At 34.2% G+C, this 17,996-nt stretch overlaps 1 protein-coding gene across 16 annotated transcripts in view; it reads right to left on the bottom strand.

Moving 5' to 3' along the window:
• Positions 1–17,996, bottom strand: part of GRIA4 (glutamate ionotropic receptor AMPA type subunit 4) — a 525,267-nt gene that overhangs the window by 50,905 nt on the left and 456,366 nt on the right. For all 16 annotated transcript variants that reach the window (XR_009564952.1, XR_009564951.1, XR_009564953.1 and 13 more), the window contains 3 exons: positions 12,796–13,002; positions 7,167–7,537; positions 1,005–1,203 (listed from right to left, as the gene is read on the bottom strand). Coding sequence is in view for 13 of the 16 variants with exons in the window: in XM_060303986.1 (XP_060159969.1) it covers positions 1,005–1,203; positions 7,167–7,537; positions 12,796–13,002 (777 nt within the window). In the remaining 3 variants the exon portion in view is untranslated. The remainder of the gene's footprint in view (positions 1–1,004; positions 1,204–7,166; positions 7,538–12,795; positions 13,003–17,996) is intronic.

The following is a 17,996-nucleotide window of genomic DNA, read 5'->3' as shown; positions in this document are numbered from 1 at the left end:
CTATCATTAATTTTACACAATAGTTTAGGAAATAGTGAAACATATCTTGTCTTCTAAATTACTAAATATTTAGTCTCTAAGCAATTGATGTTAAATATAAGATGCCACAATTACCTAATGAAATATTTGTGAAAATTTCACCCTGACCACTTTTTAGTTTTTTGGTTCTAAAGTCACAAAATTAACCCTTATCTCTGATCACACATTGTGAAATTTCTGGATTTAAGTAAAAGCAGAGTGAAAGAGATTCACAGATCAAAAAATTCATCCTTATAGTGGTACAAACAGCTAAAAACCCCAAAACCTCCAAAATACCTGCCATCATGATGGCAAGCCAAAGGAATTATATCCATATGTGAAACGCAATTATATCAGTTTGAACAATTTTATCTGCAAAAGCAGAGAAATCAGCAAAAATGCAATATCATACAATGTTTTACAAAGGTGCTAGAACTTAGTAGTTCTTGTTCCCATTATCATGTGAGAAAGCAAATATATTGCTTTGAAATCCATTGTTACAGAATAGATTATAAAATAATAAACATCATATAGGTACTATAACATGAAATTAAGGTTTTGGGATTCAAATGCAGCAAGGTAAATGTATTCTTTGAAAAAAAAAAAAAGCCATGCTTTCATTTTTATGCTCTAAATTCCAAAGCATAGATAAATCCAAATCTTGCCAGATGAAGTATCTTCATAGCATTATGAATATTGGAATCTTTGGGATAAATTATGTTATAAAGTTGTTTTATTTACCTTTTTATTGTTACTTTTCCTTAGTAAGGGTCCCTCTTGCAATGTGAATAAATCAATTAGCTTTTTCATATTAAAGTGATTATAAAATCCAAGTAGAAGTATATAGCATTGCTATGTTTAAACATAGCAGTTACCATTATGTTTGCAAAACTTATAATAGCTAGAGCCCATAATATAATAATTGGCAAAATTGTCTGAATTTGAAAGTTATGAACATTTCCTTTTTAGTTTTCCCCTCCACTTACTCTGAAAAATTCTTTTGTTGACCCTGAATCCAATGTTCCATAGGCAATTTCTGTTTGTTTGGCCAGGTCTTCTGCACTTTCTATGGGGGAGACCATTCTCTCGACAGTCAGGAAAGCAGCGAGGTTAGCAGTATAAGATGATATAATGATGAGTGTAAAGAACCACCAAACACCTCCAACAATTCGACCTGAGAGGGATCTAAACATGGATAAGATAATAACATTTTCCTTTCTATAATCAACATAGAGAAAGAAAAGAAATACCACCAGTTCACCGTGTATGTTTAATAATAATTACAAGTATCATTTTATGTTCTGAATAGTCTACTCAGAATGGTTCTAGTATTTCTGTATCACCTGACATCCTTTTTGCGATATTGAATGTATAAATGCCACATTTAGAATACTTTTCCTTTTTATTGCTTACTTGGCAGAAATGTAGAACCAAAAGCCTTTCCTTCAGGTCCAGAAGAGGAATGCTTACTTAAATTCATTGATCCCTTTTGCACTTTAACATCTCTGAAATTAAGATGCAACCTATGTTTGATGAGATAAAACACAGTACCATAGTTTGATTGGCAGCACTGTTTCTCTCTCTGTGGCACATAAAATAGGAATACATCTTAACAATTGGTGAGCTCTTAGATTTGATACAAGATGGCAGATGCTCTTCTGAGAGAACTTGTTTTTACCTTCAGTCAGAGCTATGCCAAGATAGATGGGACATATGCCAAGGTGGGGCTGGACCACATGAAGATCTAGGATTGGTCTCAAAGTAACCATAGTTAAGAATGTTTTGTTTGTTTGTTGGTTGGATTGATATTCCATTTCTTATCTGAATGGAGGATGAGCTATGTCTTAAAGTTCTTTACACACTGTTATAAAAATGTTCTCTCTGCCACTTCCAACCTGAGACCAAAGCATGTGACTTGTTAATATGCAGTGTAACGGCACTGAAAACTGAGGCTAGAGCTCAGAAGAACATTTTCTCTTCACCATTTCTCTGGTTATCAGGGATGTGTGGGTGAGCAGAAGAAAAGTGAGAATGAAATGAATAAAAATTCAGAGCATAATCATAATTGATCTCATTCAACAGGACCATCAGACTATTTTAAATTCCTGTGACAAATTATTTTTAAACATTTTCTTAATATGAGGAAAGATTTCATATTTTCAATGGCATTTCTAGCTTAAAATGCTCCCTTCTTAACCATTATTATATAAGTGACACCTGTTGGTTTTAACTTAACATTTGCTTAATCCTGGTTTTAAAACCATAAAACTGGGGATTTGTTCAAGATTGTGGAGTAGAAGGATGTGCGCTCACTCCCTCTTGTGAGAACACTGGAATCACAACTAACTGCTGAACAATCATTGACAGGAGACACTGGAACTCACCAAAAAATTACCCCACATCCAAAGACAAAGGAGAAGCTGCAATGAGACAGTAGGAGGGGCGCAATCATAATAAAATCAAACACCCACAAGGTGGGTGACTCACAAATGGGAGAACAATTATTCCACAGAAGTCCACACACTGGAGTGAAGGTTCTGAGCCCCACATCAGGCTTCCCAACCAGGGAATCTGGCAACGGGAGGAGGAATTCCCAGAGAATCAGACTTTGAAGGCTAGCGAGATTTGATTGCAGTTCTTCAACAGGACTGGGGGAAACAGAGACTCCACTCTTGGAGGGCACACACATAGTAGTGTGTGCGTCAGGACCCAGGATGAAAGAGCAGTGACCCCATAAGGGACTGAACCAGACCTACCTGCTAGTGTTGGAGGGTCTCCTACAGAGGTGGGGAATGGCTGTGGCTTACAGCGGGGACAAGGGTACTGGCAGCAGAAGTTCTGGGAAGTACTCCTTGAGCTCTCCCAGAGTCCACCATTAGCCACACCAAAGAGACTGTAGGCTCCATTGTTGGGTCACCTCAGGCCAAACAACCAACAGGGAGGGAACCCAGACCCACCCATCAGCAGACAAGCAGATTAAGGTTTTACTGAGCTCTGCCCACCAGAGCAACAGCCAGCTCTACCCACCACCAGTCCCTCCCATCAGAAACCTTGCACAAGCCTCTTAGATAGCCTCATCCAATAGAGGACAGACAGCAGAAGAAAGAAGAACTACAATCCTGCAGCCTGTAGAATGAAAACCACATTCACAGAGAGATAAAATGAAAAGGCAGAGGGCTATGTACCAGATGAAGGAACAAGATAAAACCCCAGAAAAACAACTAAATTAAGTGGAGATAGGCAACCTTCCAGAAAAAGAATTCAGAATAATGATATTGAAGATGATCCAGACCCTGGAAAAAGAATGGGGGCAAAGACTGAGAAGAGGCAAGAAATGTTTAACAAAGACCTAGAAGAATTAAGGAACAAACACCCAGAAGAATTAAAGGACAAACAGAGATGAACAATACAATAACTGAAAAGAAAAATACACTAGAATGAATCAATAGCAGAATAACTGAGGCAGAAGAATGGATAAGTGACTTGGAAGACAGAAAGGTGGAAATCACTGCCACAGAACAGAATAAAGAAAAAAGAATGAAAAGAAATGAAAACAGCCTAAGAGACCTCTGGGACAACATTAAACACACCAACATTTGCATTGTAGGGGTCCCAGAAGGAGAAGAGATAGAGAAAAGACCCAAGAAAATATCTGAAGAGATTATTTGAAAACTTCCCTAACATGGTAAAAGAAATAGCCACCCAAGTCCAGGAAGCACAGAGAGTCCCAGGCAGGATAAATCCAAGGAGAAACATGCCGAGACACATAGTAACCAGACTGACAAGAATTAAAGACAAAGAAAAAATTTTAAAAGCAACAAGGGGAAAATGACCAATAACATGGAAGGGAACTCCCATAAGGTTAACAGCTGATTTCTCAGCAAAAACTCTACAAGCCAGAAGGGAGTGATACAATATATTTAAAGTGATAAAAGGGAAGAACCTACAACCAAGATTACTCTACCCAGCAGGATCTCACTCAGATTCGATGGAGAAATCAAAAGCTTTACAGTGGGCTTCCCTGGTGGTGCAGTGGTTGAGAGTCCGCCTGCCGATGCAGGAGACACAGGTTCATGCCCCGGTCCAGGAGGATCCCACATGCTGCGGAGTGGCTGGGCCCGTGAGCCATGGCCGCTGAGCCTGCGCATCTGGAGCCTGTGCCCCGCAATGGGAGAGGCCACAGCAGTGAGAGGCCCGCATACCACACACACAAAAAAGCTTTATAGCCAAGCAAAAGTTAAAAGAATTCAGCACCAACAAACCAGCTCTACAACAAATGCTAAAGGAACTTCTCTAAGCGGGAAACACAAGAAAAGGACCTACAGAAACAAACCCAAAACAATTAAGAAAATGGTCATAGGAACATACATATTGATAATTACCTAAACGTGAATGGATTAAATGCTCCAACCACAAGACACAGTCTTGCTGAATGGATACAAAAACAAGACTCATATATATGCTGTCTAGAAGAGACCCATTTCAGACCTAGGGACACATACAGACTGAAAGTGAGGGGATGGAGAAAGATATTCCATGCAAACAGAAATCAAAAGAAAGCTGGAGTAGCAATACTCATATCAGATAAAATAAACTTTAAAATAAAGAATGTTACAAGAGACAAGGAAGGACACTACATAATGATCAAGGGATCAATCCAAGAAGAAGATATAATAGTTATAAACATATATGCCCCCACCATAGGAGCACCTCAAAACATAAGGCAAATGTTTACAGCTATAAAAGAGGAAATTGACAGTGACACAATAATAGTGGGGGACTTTAACACCTCACTTACACCAATGGACAGATCATCCAGACAGAAAATTAATAAGGAAACAAGTTTTAAATGACACAATTGACCAGATAGATTTAATTGATATTATAGGACATTCCGTCCGAAAACAGCAGATTACACTTTCTTCTCAAGTGCATATGGAACATTCTCCAGGATAGATCACATCTTGGGTCACAAATCAATCCCTGGTAAATTTAAGAAAATTGAAATCATATCAAGCATCTTTTCTAACCACAACACTATGAGGGTAGAAATAAATTACAGGAAAAACCCCCATAAAAACACAAACACATGGAGGCTAAACAATACATTACTAAATAACCAAGAGATCACTGAAGAAATCAAAAGGTTTTTGATAAACCACAGCAAGATCCTTTTTGACCCACCTCCTAGAGTAATGGAAATAACAACAAAAATAAACAAATGGGACCTAATGAAACTTCAAAGCTTTTGCACAGCAAAGGAAACCATAAACAAGATGAAAATGCAACCCTCAGGATGGGAGAAAATATTTGCAAAGGAATCAATGGACAAAGGATTAATCTCCAAAATATATAAACAGCTCAAGCAGCTCAGTATTAAAAAAACAAAGAATCCAATCAAAAAATGGGCAGAAGACCTAAATAGACATTTCTCCAAATAAGATATACAGATGGCCAAGAGGCACATGAAAAGCTGCTCAACATCACTAATTATTAGAGAAATGAAAATCAAAACTACAGTGAGGTATCACCTCACACTGATTAGAATGGGCCTCATCAGAAAATCTACAAACAACAAAGGCTGGCGAGGGTGTGGAGAAAAGGGAACGCTCTTGCACTGTTGGTGGGAATGTAAATTGATATAGCCACTATGGAGAACAGTATGGAGATTCCTTAAAAAAGTCAAAGTAGAATTACCATATGACTCAGCAATCCCACTACTGGGCATATGCCCAGAAAAAAACCATAATTCAAAAAGACACATGCACCCCAATGTTCATTGCAGCACTATTTACAATAGCCAGGTCATGGAAGCAACCTAAATGCCCATAGACAGATGAATGGATAAAGAAGATGTGGTACATATACACAATGGAATATTACTCAGCCATAAAAAGGAACGAAATTGAGTTATTTGTAATGAGGTGGATGGACCTAGAGTTTGTCATACAGAGTAAAATAAGTCAGAACGAGAAAAACAAATACTGTATGCTAACACATATATATGGAATCTAGAAGAATGGTACAGATGAACCAGTTTGCAAGGCAGAAATAGAGACACAGATGTAGAGAACAAACATATGGACACCAAGGGGGGAAAGCGTGTGTAGTGTGGTGGTGGTGGTAGGATGAATTGGGAGATTGGATTAGTGTACATATGTACACTAATATGTATAAAATAGATAACTAATAAGAACCTGCTGTATAAAAAACAAATAAATAAATTTTTTAAAACCCATAAAACTATTACTTGATTTGCTTTAATTTCTTTTCATTTCATTATTTGAGGATTATTGATTCAACTTTCTATGTTATTGGAATTTAAGCACATTTATAGTGTTCCTGGTTCTTAAGGAATGCAAACTGCATTGTAACTAAAATGTCTCTTTTTGAGAAAGCATTTCTTTAAAAATACATATATTTGTGATGCTAATATAAGTCACTTTAAATTCAATTCTTAGCTTCTCATGCCTTCAGCTATTTTTCTGAGAGAAATTTGGTATTTTTCTTGCAACAGGAGGTTGGCTGCATTTTTGACAAACATAACTGAAACACATCCTTATGGATATGAGCCGTTACTCCACCGATAAGGAAAACAAATATAGTATTTACGTTGCTGACTCTTCGCCTACTGCTTAGCTTGTTTATGATTATTAGATAGAACAATGTATATCTGGAACCTACTATATTAACTCAGGTTTTAGGTAACTCCATGGTAGAAATCTCCATTAAGCTACATGGGATGTAAATCGAATTCAAAATTAATTTTCAAAAGTGAACAAAACAATAAAAACATTTGATTTTGAAAAGGAGACAACATAAAAATAAATTCCTATTCTTAAGAATTTAGATTTAGTTTCCATCTGTAATCACTGAAAGAAATATTAATACAAAGTTATTTTTGAGCGTTCTGATGGGTTCCATATGTTACTTTTCCATTGGGAAATTAATCTTTATTATGTATCCATACTTTGTGCTAATTTGGAAAAATCGGTTATGAGTATATTTAGATTAATTTGGGATTGCAAAGTTTTTCTGTGTTTCAAGCAATGCTCTGCCTCCAGGAAAAGAACATATAGAGAGATGTTATGCACAATATTTAGAATTACTGTGGAATTGGTGAAGAACTTAAGGGTTTTGAAACTAACCTGGGTGAAATGTCACATCCTTGCTGCATAAAAGCACCCAAGGAAAACCAGAGGCTGTTAAAGATGCCAAACTCATTGGGAGGCTGGTCACTGGGTCCTTCCTTTCCATCTTCTGGCTCTTCTGTGTGCCACTCATATGGACTAAACCTACTAACTAGGAACAAGACCACGCTGACACCAATGTAGGCAAAGACTATGCACATCCAAATCTCATAGGCCAGAGGATCCAAGAAGGAAAACACTCCTGGTTTAGATTTCTGAGGCTTTTTGATCATAATAGATATGCCCAAACTCATGAAGGGCTTAGAGAAGTCAATGACCTCCTCTCGGACCAAAGTGATTGTCAGAGGGGCAATAGCAATCTCTGCTTTCTATAAAAGAAAAGACACATGAAAACATGTAGGTTAATAGATTTCATGAAGCAAGTAGTACTGGATTGATCCATTCAAAGTTAACCAGTTATGTATTTATTCTACATTTTTTGGGGAATACCAACAATAAATAAGGCCAGTAATAAATACAAAGATGAACAGATTTGTTTTCATAAAATATTATGTCACTTTAATTGCACAGAATATTTTTATTGGTGCTAGTAATTAGATGAGAGGAAGAGAAAACGAGTAGACATAAGCAAAAATAACTTGAATTCAAATAACTGCCTTAGTCTTTAAGGGTCTGAGATGGCGCAGAGGAGGATATTCGATAGCTTTTCCATATGGCTGAATTTCTGAATTTCTTAGCCAGAATTGCTGCTATTTTGCAGTGTTTTCTGTTTCATTTGGAATGTTGTCACTGATTCATTACTTGGCCATTCCTTAATATTATGAAGTTCAAACATCCTTTTCTTTTTTATTCCTTTCCAGTTATGAGTAAACCTATCATAAAGTCTGCGTTTGTGAGATAAAAGAAACCTATTGTTTGACAACATTTTTTGACTCAGCACACACACACAAATCTGGAAACTGACATTTATTTCTTCCTATTCACATACTTTGATTTCTACTTTCAATTTCTAAAAACGATTTTGGAAAACAGTGGATTCAATTCTCATATATTATTATTAATAAGACACCAGCTTCCATTTTCATTTTGTGATTCTGAGTAATTTTTCTGAGCCTTTTTCCATATCTCTAAAATGAAGACATTTTCTTTCCTGTTTACCTCATTGTGTTATTGCAATTATCTGTTAAATAAGCCTTAATAAAACAATAGTGAGCATTTAATGAGGGATTATGTATCTATGCTGATTTAAATATTTGGAATTGCTTTTCACTTAACCTTCTTAAAGAGATAAACAATCTTATGTTTATCATTGTTTTATAGATGATGAAACTGAGACAAATGAGTTTTACACATCATAGCAGCTCTGCAATTTGAGACTGTACTTCTTCTATTAAATCATGCCATCTCTAAGATCAAATGAAATAAAGTGTGGTGAAAAAACTGTAAATTGTTACATGATCTACAAATGAAAAAAGGTTTTTTGATTATTTATTTTAAATGGAAAATATTTGGCATTGAAATGGAATCTGAAACACAGACATATATGCTCTTACATAGTGGCTGCCACTTTTACATTCACTCTATATCTCCTCAGGCCCTGGATTGATACAATGGCCAGCAGCTTGATACAAATGCAACTGGAGGGTTAGCATGGGGAATGTACTCTGGCTGTCACGTTTTCCACTGGGTGACTGAGGATTAACTGCATACACTTTCAAGTGGGAATAAACTTAGTTCACATCACAAATGCCCACATATAATACAAAAGCCAGAGAATCATTGCTGAGAGGTTATTTCCCCATAGTTATTATTATCTGTATAATTTTCATTATACAGTGATATATGAAGTAGATATAGAAAAATTAGTATATAAAAACAGAACCAGAAATTTAGGAAAATTTATCTTCATTTCCTTCACCTACTCTTATTATTTTCTTTATATATGCCCTACTAGACATTGTTTTATGAATATTAATTTCTTATTTTAAAATGGGATAATATATAACACTATATTTTATAATTCCTTTTCTCAAGAGAATGAGTTATTTCAACATATATAGTAAAAATAAGTTTTAATGATTGCAAATATTTTATCATGTTAAAGCATCAAAATTTACTCAATTTATTATTTTATCAATTTATTATATTGTTTCCAGTTTTACACAATTTATAATAATGGTGATGTGAACACCTTTGAAGACAAATCTTCGCACATATCTTTATTATTTAAAATAAATTTCTAGAAAGGGATTGCTGATCTAAATGATAACAATCTTTTTAATGTTCGTTACATGTTTTGCCCAACTTTTCTCCAGAAAGATCATGCAAATAGCACTGTGGGAAAGCACCTTCGGCTTTGAACCTTGGATACCCCGTGTATCTTTATTCTCATCTATCTTCACCAATTTGCTAATTTCATTGTATTGATTTGAATTTTTTTTTGTAAAACAAATAGCCACTTTTACTCTTTTTATGTATTACTTGTCATAATCTGCCCCATTTCCATATGGGGTATTCATTTTTTTGCTTACTAATTTATGTGTTTTAAAATAAATATTAAAAATATTATTTTTCATATATGTTTTTAATATTCCCCCAGTCATCAATTTTGGTTTACATTACTTAGTTCATGATACTTTATTGCATTATATACATTTTAAAATTTTGTTGTAGCCATATAAAATTATCTTTTTGTGTTTTCAGCCATTGGTTTCATGCTTAGAAATATCCTTCTCATATCATGATTAATCTCAATCATATATTTTATTCTAGTACCTATGCTCCCTCTATAATTTATCTAGCATTTTGCATGATAATGTATTACAAAATTGTCCTGCTTTCCCAGCAGGAATAAGTGAATAATGCATTCTTTCACTGATTTGAAATACTACCTTTCACATACTACAATGTTATGTGTAGTATCTTCTGAAATTTTTTATTTATACAAGTTACCACTAATGAGAGTAAGCCTTAAAAGTAGAGAAGCATGAAGAGAAATAAAGGAGTCTCCAACACATAAAACTAGATGCAATGGAAAGCAAGCATTAGATGATAGTGTGACAGCAATGTTCAATGAGGACACATTTGAAGTTCTGAAATTTGTGATTTGAAAGAGGCCAGTGAACAGAGGATACATCTGAGTTTTCTCTGCTAACATTGGAGATGCTGTGTTTGCCTTGTTCCATTACCTCTCAATGACTTCCAAAATTGTGAGAAATATCTCCTGTAAGAACCTGATAATATTTGGATTCTCAAAGACCTCTGGAGTAAGGCTCATGAACCAGCATTTTAACACACACCACAGGTAATTCTGGTGTTGGAAGGCCATGGAACTTGCTTTGAGAAAACAATCCCTTGGGTTGTTTATACACACACAAGTACAGCGGGGCCCAGAAGAAGGCGCTGGAGCAGTGTACCACAGAAGATCATATAATGAACTTGCTGCAGTGTGCAGGTGTGACAGGCAGAATGGACCTGAGAGTGTCATGGAGGTTTTGAGCTTTGGGGTAACCATCTGGTGGTGTGCTGAGATTACATATGCCTGTCTCACAGATAATCTATCCCTAAAAATTACAGTAACAAAGTTTGCAAAGAGTAAAGTAAAAAAAAATGGATTCAAAGTTAATCATTTTGCTGGCTTTGTTGAGTATAAGAATATAGATGGAGTTTTATTTAGGGCCCTGCAAACTGGGATTTCATGTAAGTATTAGCAGTAAAAAGAAAAAAAAAGTAGTTGAGAAACAAGTAAAGACTTTGCAGACACCAGAATGGAAAATAACAAATCTGTGGAAAGTGTATGAGACATGGAAAAAGATTCCTTTTGGGAAAAAACTGGACAACTCAAGTGGCAAAGATCAGATTATTTAAACCCTAGCAGGCTGGCTGATGAATGAATAAGCATTAATAACCATTATGTTATCTTCTCTCTCTGAGAACTGCCTGGGACTTTCTGTGCCTGTGACACGAGTACTACTGATACAAATTTTTGGTGTTAATTACGTTACTCTCTTCATATCACCTGTTTTCATTATTTAAACAATATTCTCCCAATAAAATGTGGTCAGAACCCTTGCCAAGGGGTGAGCCTGGGCTGCCAAATTGGTAAGGACTCCAGAGGAGAGATATGTAACAAATGTCTTAGAAAGTAACTCTGGTTAGTTATCTGGTCCATAATTAATTGGTAATCCAAGAATGAGTTTTTGAGATCAAATACTCAATAGTGTCTTCTGAAGGATATGAATTAGTGTAGTTCTAACATTTAGGTTAATGTTCACATTTAAAGTCTAAAAGTTTAAAATATTACCAATGGACACATGCTTTAGGAACCCTTTTTCTTTGGGACTTAAAACTCAATATCAAACTGTTGATGAGCCCTGTGATAAAGTACTTTTTGATTTTTTAAAAGTGCGAATTTAGTTTTCCTCACTTAGGGCACCTAACTAGTCGGCAGTTCTTTCAAATGAATATAAAATTAACTAATTGCTCTTTAATGTCAAACAATTTCCTCTTGCTGCTGAGGTTATAGCTACCATACTGGACTGTGTGGAGAATGTTCATTGCTTCACGGTCTGAAAAGCAGAATGCAGAATCACAAAACTATTGAATTGCAGTTCTGGCTCGGAAAGTGAACCCCTCTATATATTTCAGTTATGCTCTAACTTGTTCTACCTTTATTCTTTCCTGGTGAAGGATGACTCTTGTGTAATTCTTTATTTTTAAAGGGGTCTTGTGACAATTAATCAGACAATGTGTTTTGAAGGTGAAATTTGTGAAATATGAATTAGCTTATAGAAAGTTTCAGAATACATTTCAAGTGTATGTGACTTATTGGTTACTTGATGAATAGAGCTTACTGTGAGCTCTAGGTTTGTTTTCTGGACTTTGGAAATATCATACCTTCACTAGCATTTGATAACTGTTGGCTTGATTTTAACACTTTGCAGTGGAACCTGAAGAGACCAATCTTGTTCTGGTTCAGGCAGGAATGTCTACATTGAATTTGCCCTTGGCTTTCGATATATACACTCAATATCTTGTGAACTCAAAGGGAAGGGCATGACATGATTTCATATGAAGCCCATTATGGAATAAATTCTAGCTTTTGTGTTTTGTTGTGTAGGAAAAAATGATGTTGTTGCATTAAGTTTAAATTTACTGTGTTCAGCAGAGTTGTAAGAACTTCACATTATTGGTGAATACTTTAATATATGTTAAAATAGTTTACTGATTGCTTCACCAATAACTTAAAATATATTTACCAGTAAATACAACCAACAGGGATATAAGTAACTCTCAAAATAGTTCTCAAAACAACATGTCTATTGTATAACAGCATCAGGCTTAAGAGAATAATCATGGCAGATACTGAAGTCAGTGTTATTTTTTATAAAATAGGACATTGTATTCTGAATTTTTATCTTTTTGAAATTATCAAGTATTGGTTTCTCCCATTGTTTGGAAATTGCATTATTAATGAAATAGAGAAACATTTGACATCATATATGCTTCTTTGAATGTAACTGCAAATTTAAAAGACAACAGTAGACATTTAAAAATTGGTATGTGCCCACATGAAAAAAAACTTCAGGTTTATGTAAGTACATTTTCAATAGATTGATTTGCTTACCCCATAAACAAGTTCCCCTACCATCCCATTCCAGATTTTTGTGTCTGCATCCCTTGCTCCATATTTTCCATCAGGGACAATGGCAATTTTATACTTGATACCAATATGTTTTGCAATTTCAGATGCCAAATCTACACAGTATCCTTCATACTTGTCATTTCCTTCAAACATTTCATGATTTTTCTTGTACATAACATATGGGGATTCCTATAATGAGAGAAGTAGAACTGTAAGGGAGAAATTATAAAACATTCAAAAACTTCATGCAACTTTTCAGTTTCAGAATTTAACAAAATATTATATTTAGTATTAGTACACACACTGATTTTGTGTGGCAAGAAATTGATAGTAAAACAGATGAATGTATAAATGTGCTTAGAAGTATATTAAGTTGCTTTACATTGGATACTAAAAATTAAATCTTTAAAATAATTTTCTCTTGAGTGATTATTACATACCTAGCACTGTGACTGTGATAGGAAAAATATACATTAATAATAGACTAGAGAAGCATAAATTATCATTTATGGCAATGAAATTACTATTTCCAAAGTATCTCATGACCTGAAGACTATTTAGGAGTCAGCTTCGTGTAATAAAAGACTCATTCAAAGTCACAGTTCTCCGTATTCTGCATCTTATTTAGCCACATTCAACTGAGACTTTCTTTAGGAAAAGAGCTCTATCATTCTTTGCTCTTTAGCATTTAGCAATATGTCTTTCTCAGAGCAGGCATTATTAGCAAGTTCAAAGAAGAAATGAATTAGTAGTTTTTAAAATTTTATATACTAATTTACATTAAATTGGCTTTCCTAAAATTGTCCTATATTTTGGCTTTAATTAGGGCTGTGTTCCATGAATTTTTATTCTATTATAAAATATGTTTCCAATGGAAACTAATAATTTTTCCCCAGTTGTGACAATCACACACTTCAAGTAATATTCCCATTTAGTTTCTGAAGCAAGTAAGACAAAATAGCATGAAGAATTATTGTGAAAATCCTTATAAAATGAAAAAGATTACTGTTAACTAATAATAACTGAACAGTTTTCAGTACACACACACACACACACACACACACACACACACACACACACCTCTAAACCAAACCATTTAAAGTCTGTGAAACTAAAGAGACATGTTAGCAAAAAAGCACTTGATTTTATAAATAAAACCTAATGCCACCAACTCAAAGATAGGCCTGGCGAACACGCAGTACCTACAGAACTCCTGGTCACACTTCAGATTTTTTAATCGTTTGCAGACAAGGAGTGACCACTTTTGACCACAGTGTCATTGAAGTAATGATTCATATTTTATAAAATTGTACTGAGACATTTAGTAATTTTAATACAAATCTTTTCTTTTCTCCCAGAAATCTGTAGTTGGGAAAGTTGAACTTGCTCTTAAAACTCTGGATTAGAAGGTAATTTACTTTGTATTACATGGCAGTCTACACTAATTCTGATTTTGTTTTTAAGTACTTTGTAAATGTAGAAACTATTTCTAAAAACTTAATAAAACTGTACATTACATGATATATGATTCGCTCATAGAGATGCCTAAATAACTCTATTGTGGGAAATTGTATAGCATTGCTCCTTGTATTGTTTTCTTAAATCCTGCCTTAGGTAGACACGGCCAAGTGACCCAGAAGTCTCTCACTTCTTCCTTGAATTTGATGAATATTCTAACACTGGACTTGGGTAAAGAAAGTTTCTCCACCAACAAAATAAAGGCCGCTAATTGTCTCTTTAGATGGATGAAAATTATTTGTTAACTTACAGAAAACATTCTCCGAATATGAAGCATTTTTCAAATTATGAATGTGGTTATGAAAATCGGTGAGTTGTTGCAATACATTGTTAACTTCTAAGCTATGCTGTGGAATATTAGTAGTTAAAATGAACTAATCCTTTCATTATTTCTTGAAATAGCTAGTTAAAATATGGAAGAATATGTATAAAAAAGCAAGAATCACACATTTGCAAAATGCTTAACATTCTAATTGAAATGGCTGTTAGTATAACAAACGAGAGGTTTTCAAAAGGAATATTGCTAAGGTTCACATTTGGTACTAAGGTTGATAAATTCTAAAGTGTCTGAAATATTTGAACACATGAATTTTAGCCCTCAGATATGTATACTACCATATTAGCTTGTGTACAGAAGTTTCTCTAGCTAGCATTATCATCTAATTTGCAAAATCCCCTGTACTTTATATAGTGAACAATTTGCATCATTCAAAGCTGCATTTTTAGTATTTACTTAAATATTTGTTAAACACCCACTGTGTGCCAGGCAGCTTTCTGGGAACTAGGGGTACACAAATAAATAAAATATCCCCTTCGTCCTCTTGTGATTAAGGTTAAATTCTTTTTAATAAAGGTAAAGGAGTGAGAGTGGTAGGGGACAATAATAAAATATAGTAGTAAAAAATAATATTAGCCCTCACTTATTTAGTGCTTACTCTGTGTCAGTTACAGAGTTCTAAGTTCTTAATTGTTCTTTAATTGTGCTCTTTTATTTACTTTTCACACTGCCATTTTGAGGTAGGCATTTCCCATTTTGCAGATGGAAAATTTAAGCTTAGTTTCAACAAATTGCTCAATTTCACAGAACTAGCAGGAGTGAGAGTTGAACCTATATTTTGAAATATCTGGACATTTTTGAAGCTATTGTTGCATCTGTCAAAATATATGCAACCATTTGAGATTTCATATGATTTAACAAGCAAGGTGACAAGATTAGATAAATGAATTTCTATATTTTTAGTGAATGAAATTCTCTATATGAAATCTTGAGTAAACAATGTAGATAAAATCGTTCCATATTTCCTCATTGTGTCTGGTACTCAATAAATATAAGGCATTCAATAAATATAAAGATCTCCTTGTCTATCAGTGCTTCCTAAGTAAGAATATCATGGAAAAGTAATTGTATTGGAACTTCTTATTCAGATCTTCAAAAGGAAAGTAAATATTGACAAGTTCCAGGTCACCTCTTCTGAAACAGGTACATGTATATATAAATACAAATTTATTTAGTGTTTTCATCTTTTTCAGTTTCCTTTTTGGATAGCAGGGGCACATCAGGTCTTTGTTTTCCTGACAAACGAACCAATAAAGGCTAGAGAAACCTTCAGCTTACCGAAGATGTTGATTAGAAATTTAGCTAGGCTTTTTGCACAAACAAGGGCATGCGTAATTGTTGATATTCAGATATTGGTGCATGGAAATTAAGAGAAATAAGATGATCACACTCAGGAAGATGGAAGAACAAAGGGAGAGAATTGCTAGGCATTTCTTGCAGGAAACCTCTCACAGTTGCTCAACTCTTCCCAATTTCTTTGAGTGTGTCTCATTTTCCTTTTCTTCCACATCAAATCCAAATTAGCAGCAAATCCTCAACACTTTCCCAACCTCTTCATTTGCCCCATCTTGAATCTGATAATTTATCCCCAAGTAGCCCTTCAAACACTGCATACTTGAGGAGATTCAATACAAAGTTTGGGGGCTACTACAGGTGAAGAAAATACCAAATCTTTTCAATATAATAAAAAACGAGTTATAGCCAATCATTAAGGGGTATTTGTGGGCCGTTTTTGTTACGCAACCTTATGGAGCCCCAAGTGTTCAACTGTGAATAAAAATGGAATATAACCTACCATCTTTGTTATCAACTACTTTGTTCTGTGGGACAATAATTCCTTAGAAGTTATTTGAAATGCACTACTTCTTAGTGACTATGAGTTTATTACCACAATTTCCATAATGCATAGTGTTCTACATCTGCTCTGCAATTTCAGGAAAGAAATCAATCTCCGTTTAAAACTACTACATTAGGGTTTGCTTATGAAAATGTTTGTGTAAATGAATTAAGATGATTTTCAATCAGTAAAGTATCATTTTCCTATTGAGGAAATTCTTGTTTGTATTTAGCAAAAGTAAAACTATTGAAATATATATATTTATTAGAAAAGCTTTAAGATTTTCTAAACATCACAAATATAATCATTAAAATTGCTACTTGAAAACAGTTAAAATAATAAAATCAGTAGCATCAACAAAGGTTATTTGCTATGTGGATATTTGTTTTTCTCCAAAGATCTCAATGTAGATAATTTATCCCATGTGTAAAATTCTTAAAAGTGAATATTAAAATGTTATTATTCAATACATAAAAAATGAGTAAATTTAATGGTGGCACAGTTTTAAACTTATTAAAAATAACATTTAAAAACATTGAGTTATAAGCTCTTTGGAGACAGGTGTATGTATGGGAAAGATTAATATCTGGTACAGGAAGAAAATAAAAGTATTTTCTGTATCGGTATATACATATATGTGTATATAAATATGCATGTGTATATTGTATACACACATGCATCTATGTATACTGCATTTACAAAATTCTACATAGAAGAGATAAAATATCAAACAACTCATAAAATGTATAAAAAATATTCCTCTGGTACAAGGAAGAAAATAAAAATATCTGTATTTTCTGTATCGGTATATACATATATGTGTATATAAATATGCATGTGTGTATTGTATACACACATGCATCTATGTATAGTGCATTTACAAAATTCTACATAGAAGAGATAAAATATCAAACAACACATAAAAAGTATAAAAAATATTCCTGGAAGGACTAAGTGGTATAAGTAAAATTGCTTTAAGGTTTATAATGTAATTCTGAGTCTACAGTGAATAAATTTGGATTTTATGCAAAAATTTCCAAAAGGATTGTTATGTTCCTATGATGGCAAGAAGTACATTCTTACTTTAGTAATGCATCATCAACCTCTTTACCTTCAGTGGTAAAGATTTGGGGAAAAATGGGCTTGGCTGAAATATAACTGCATCATCTCTCTTTTTCCAGAGAGTTCAGCCAAAGTAGTGAGATTACAGACGAAATCACCACTACGACGTCTACTGCAAACTGCCTTTTCCTCAATTGCTGCACTTACCCAAACCACATGGCACAGATTTGGCTTCCTTAGGTTGTTTATTTTGAATGTAAAATGTTAAACCACTGTATGGTTACAGTCTCATAAATTTTGCAAATTTTTAGTCACTAAGACTTAGAAAAAATGATGAGCATCTGAATCTAGAACTTTAGACCCTTCAACTTTGTAGTCATGATTCTCATGTGATGATATTGTCAATTTTACTTTTATTTAGATTTAGTT

This window comes from Globicephala melas, chromosome 8 (assembly GCF_963455315.2).
Source record: "Globicephala melas chromosome 8, mGloMel1.2, whole genome shotgun sequence".
NCBI classification, from domain to species: Eukaryota; Metazoa; Chordata; class Mammalia; order Artiodactyla; family Delphinidae; genus Globicephala; species Globicephala melas.
This window is presented reverse-complemented; position numbering and strand designations above follow the sequence as displayed.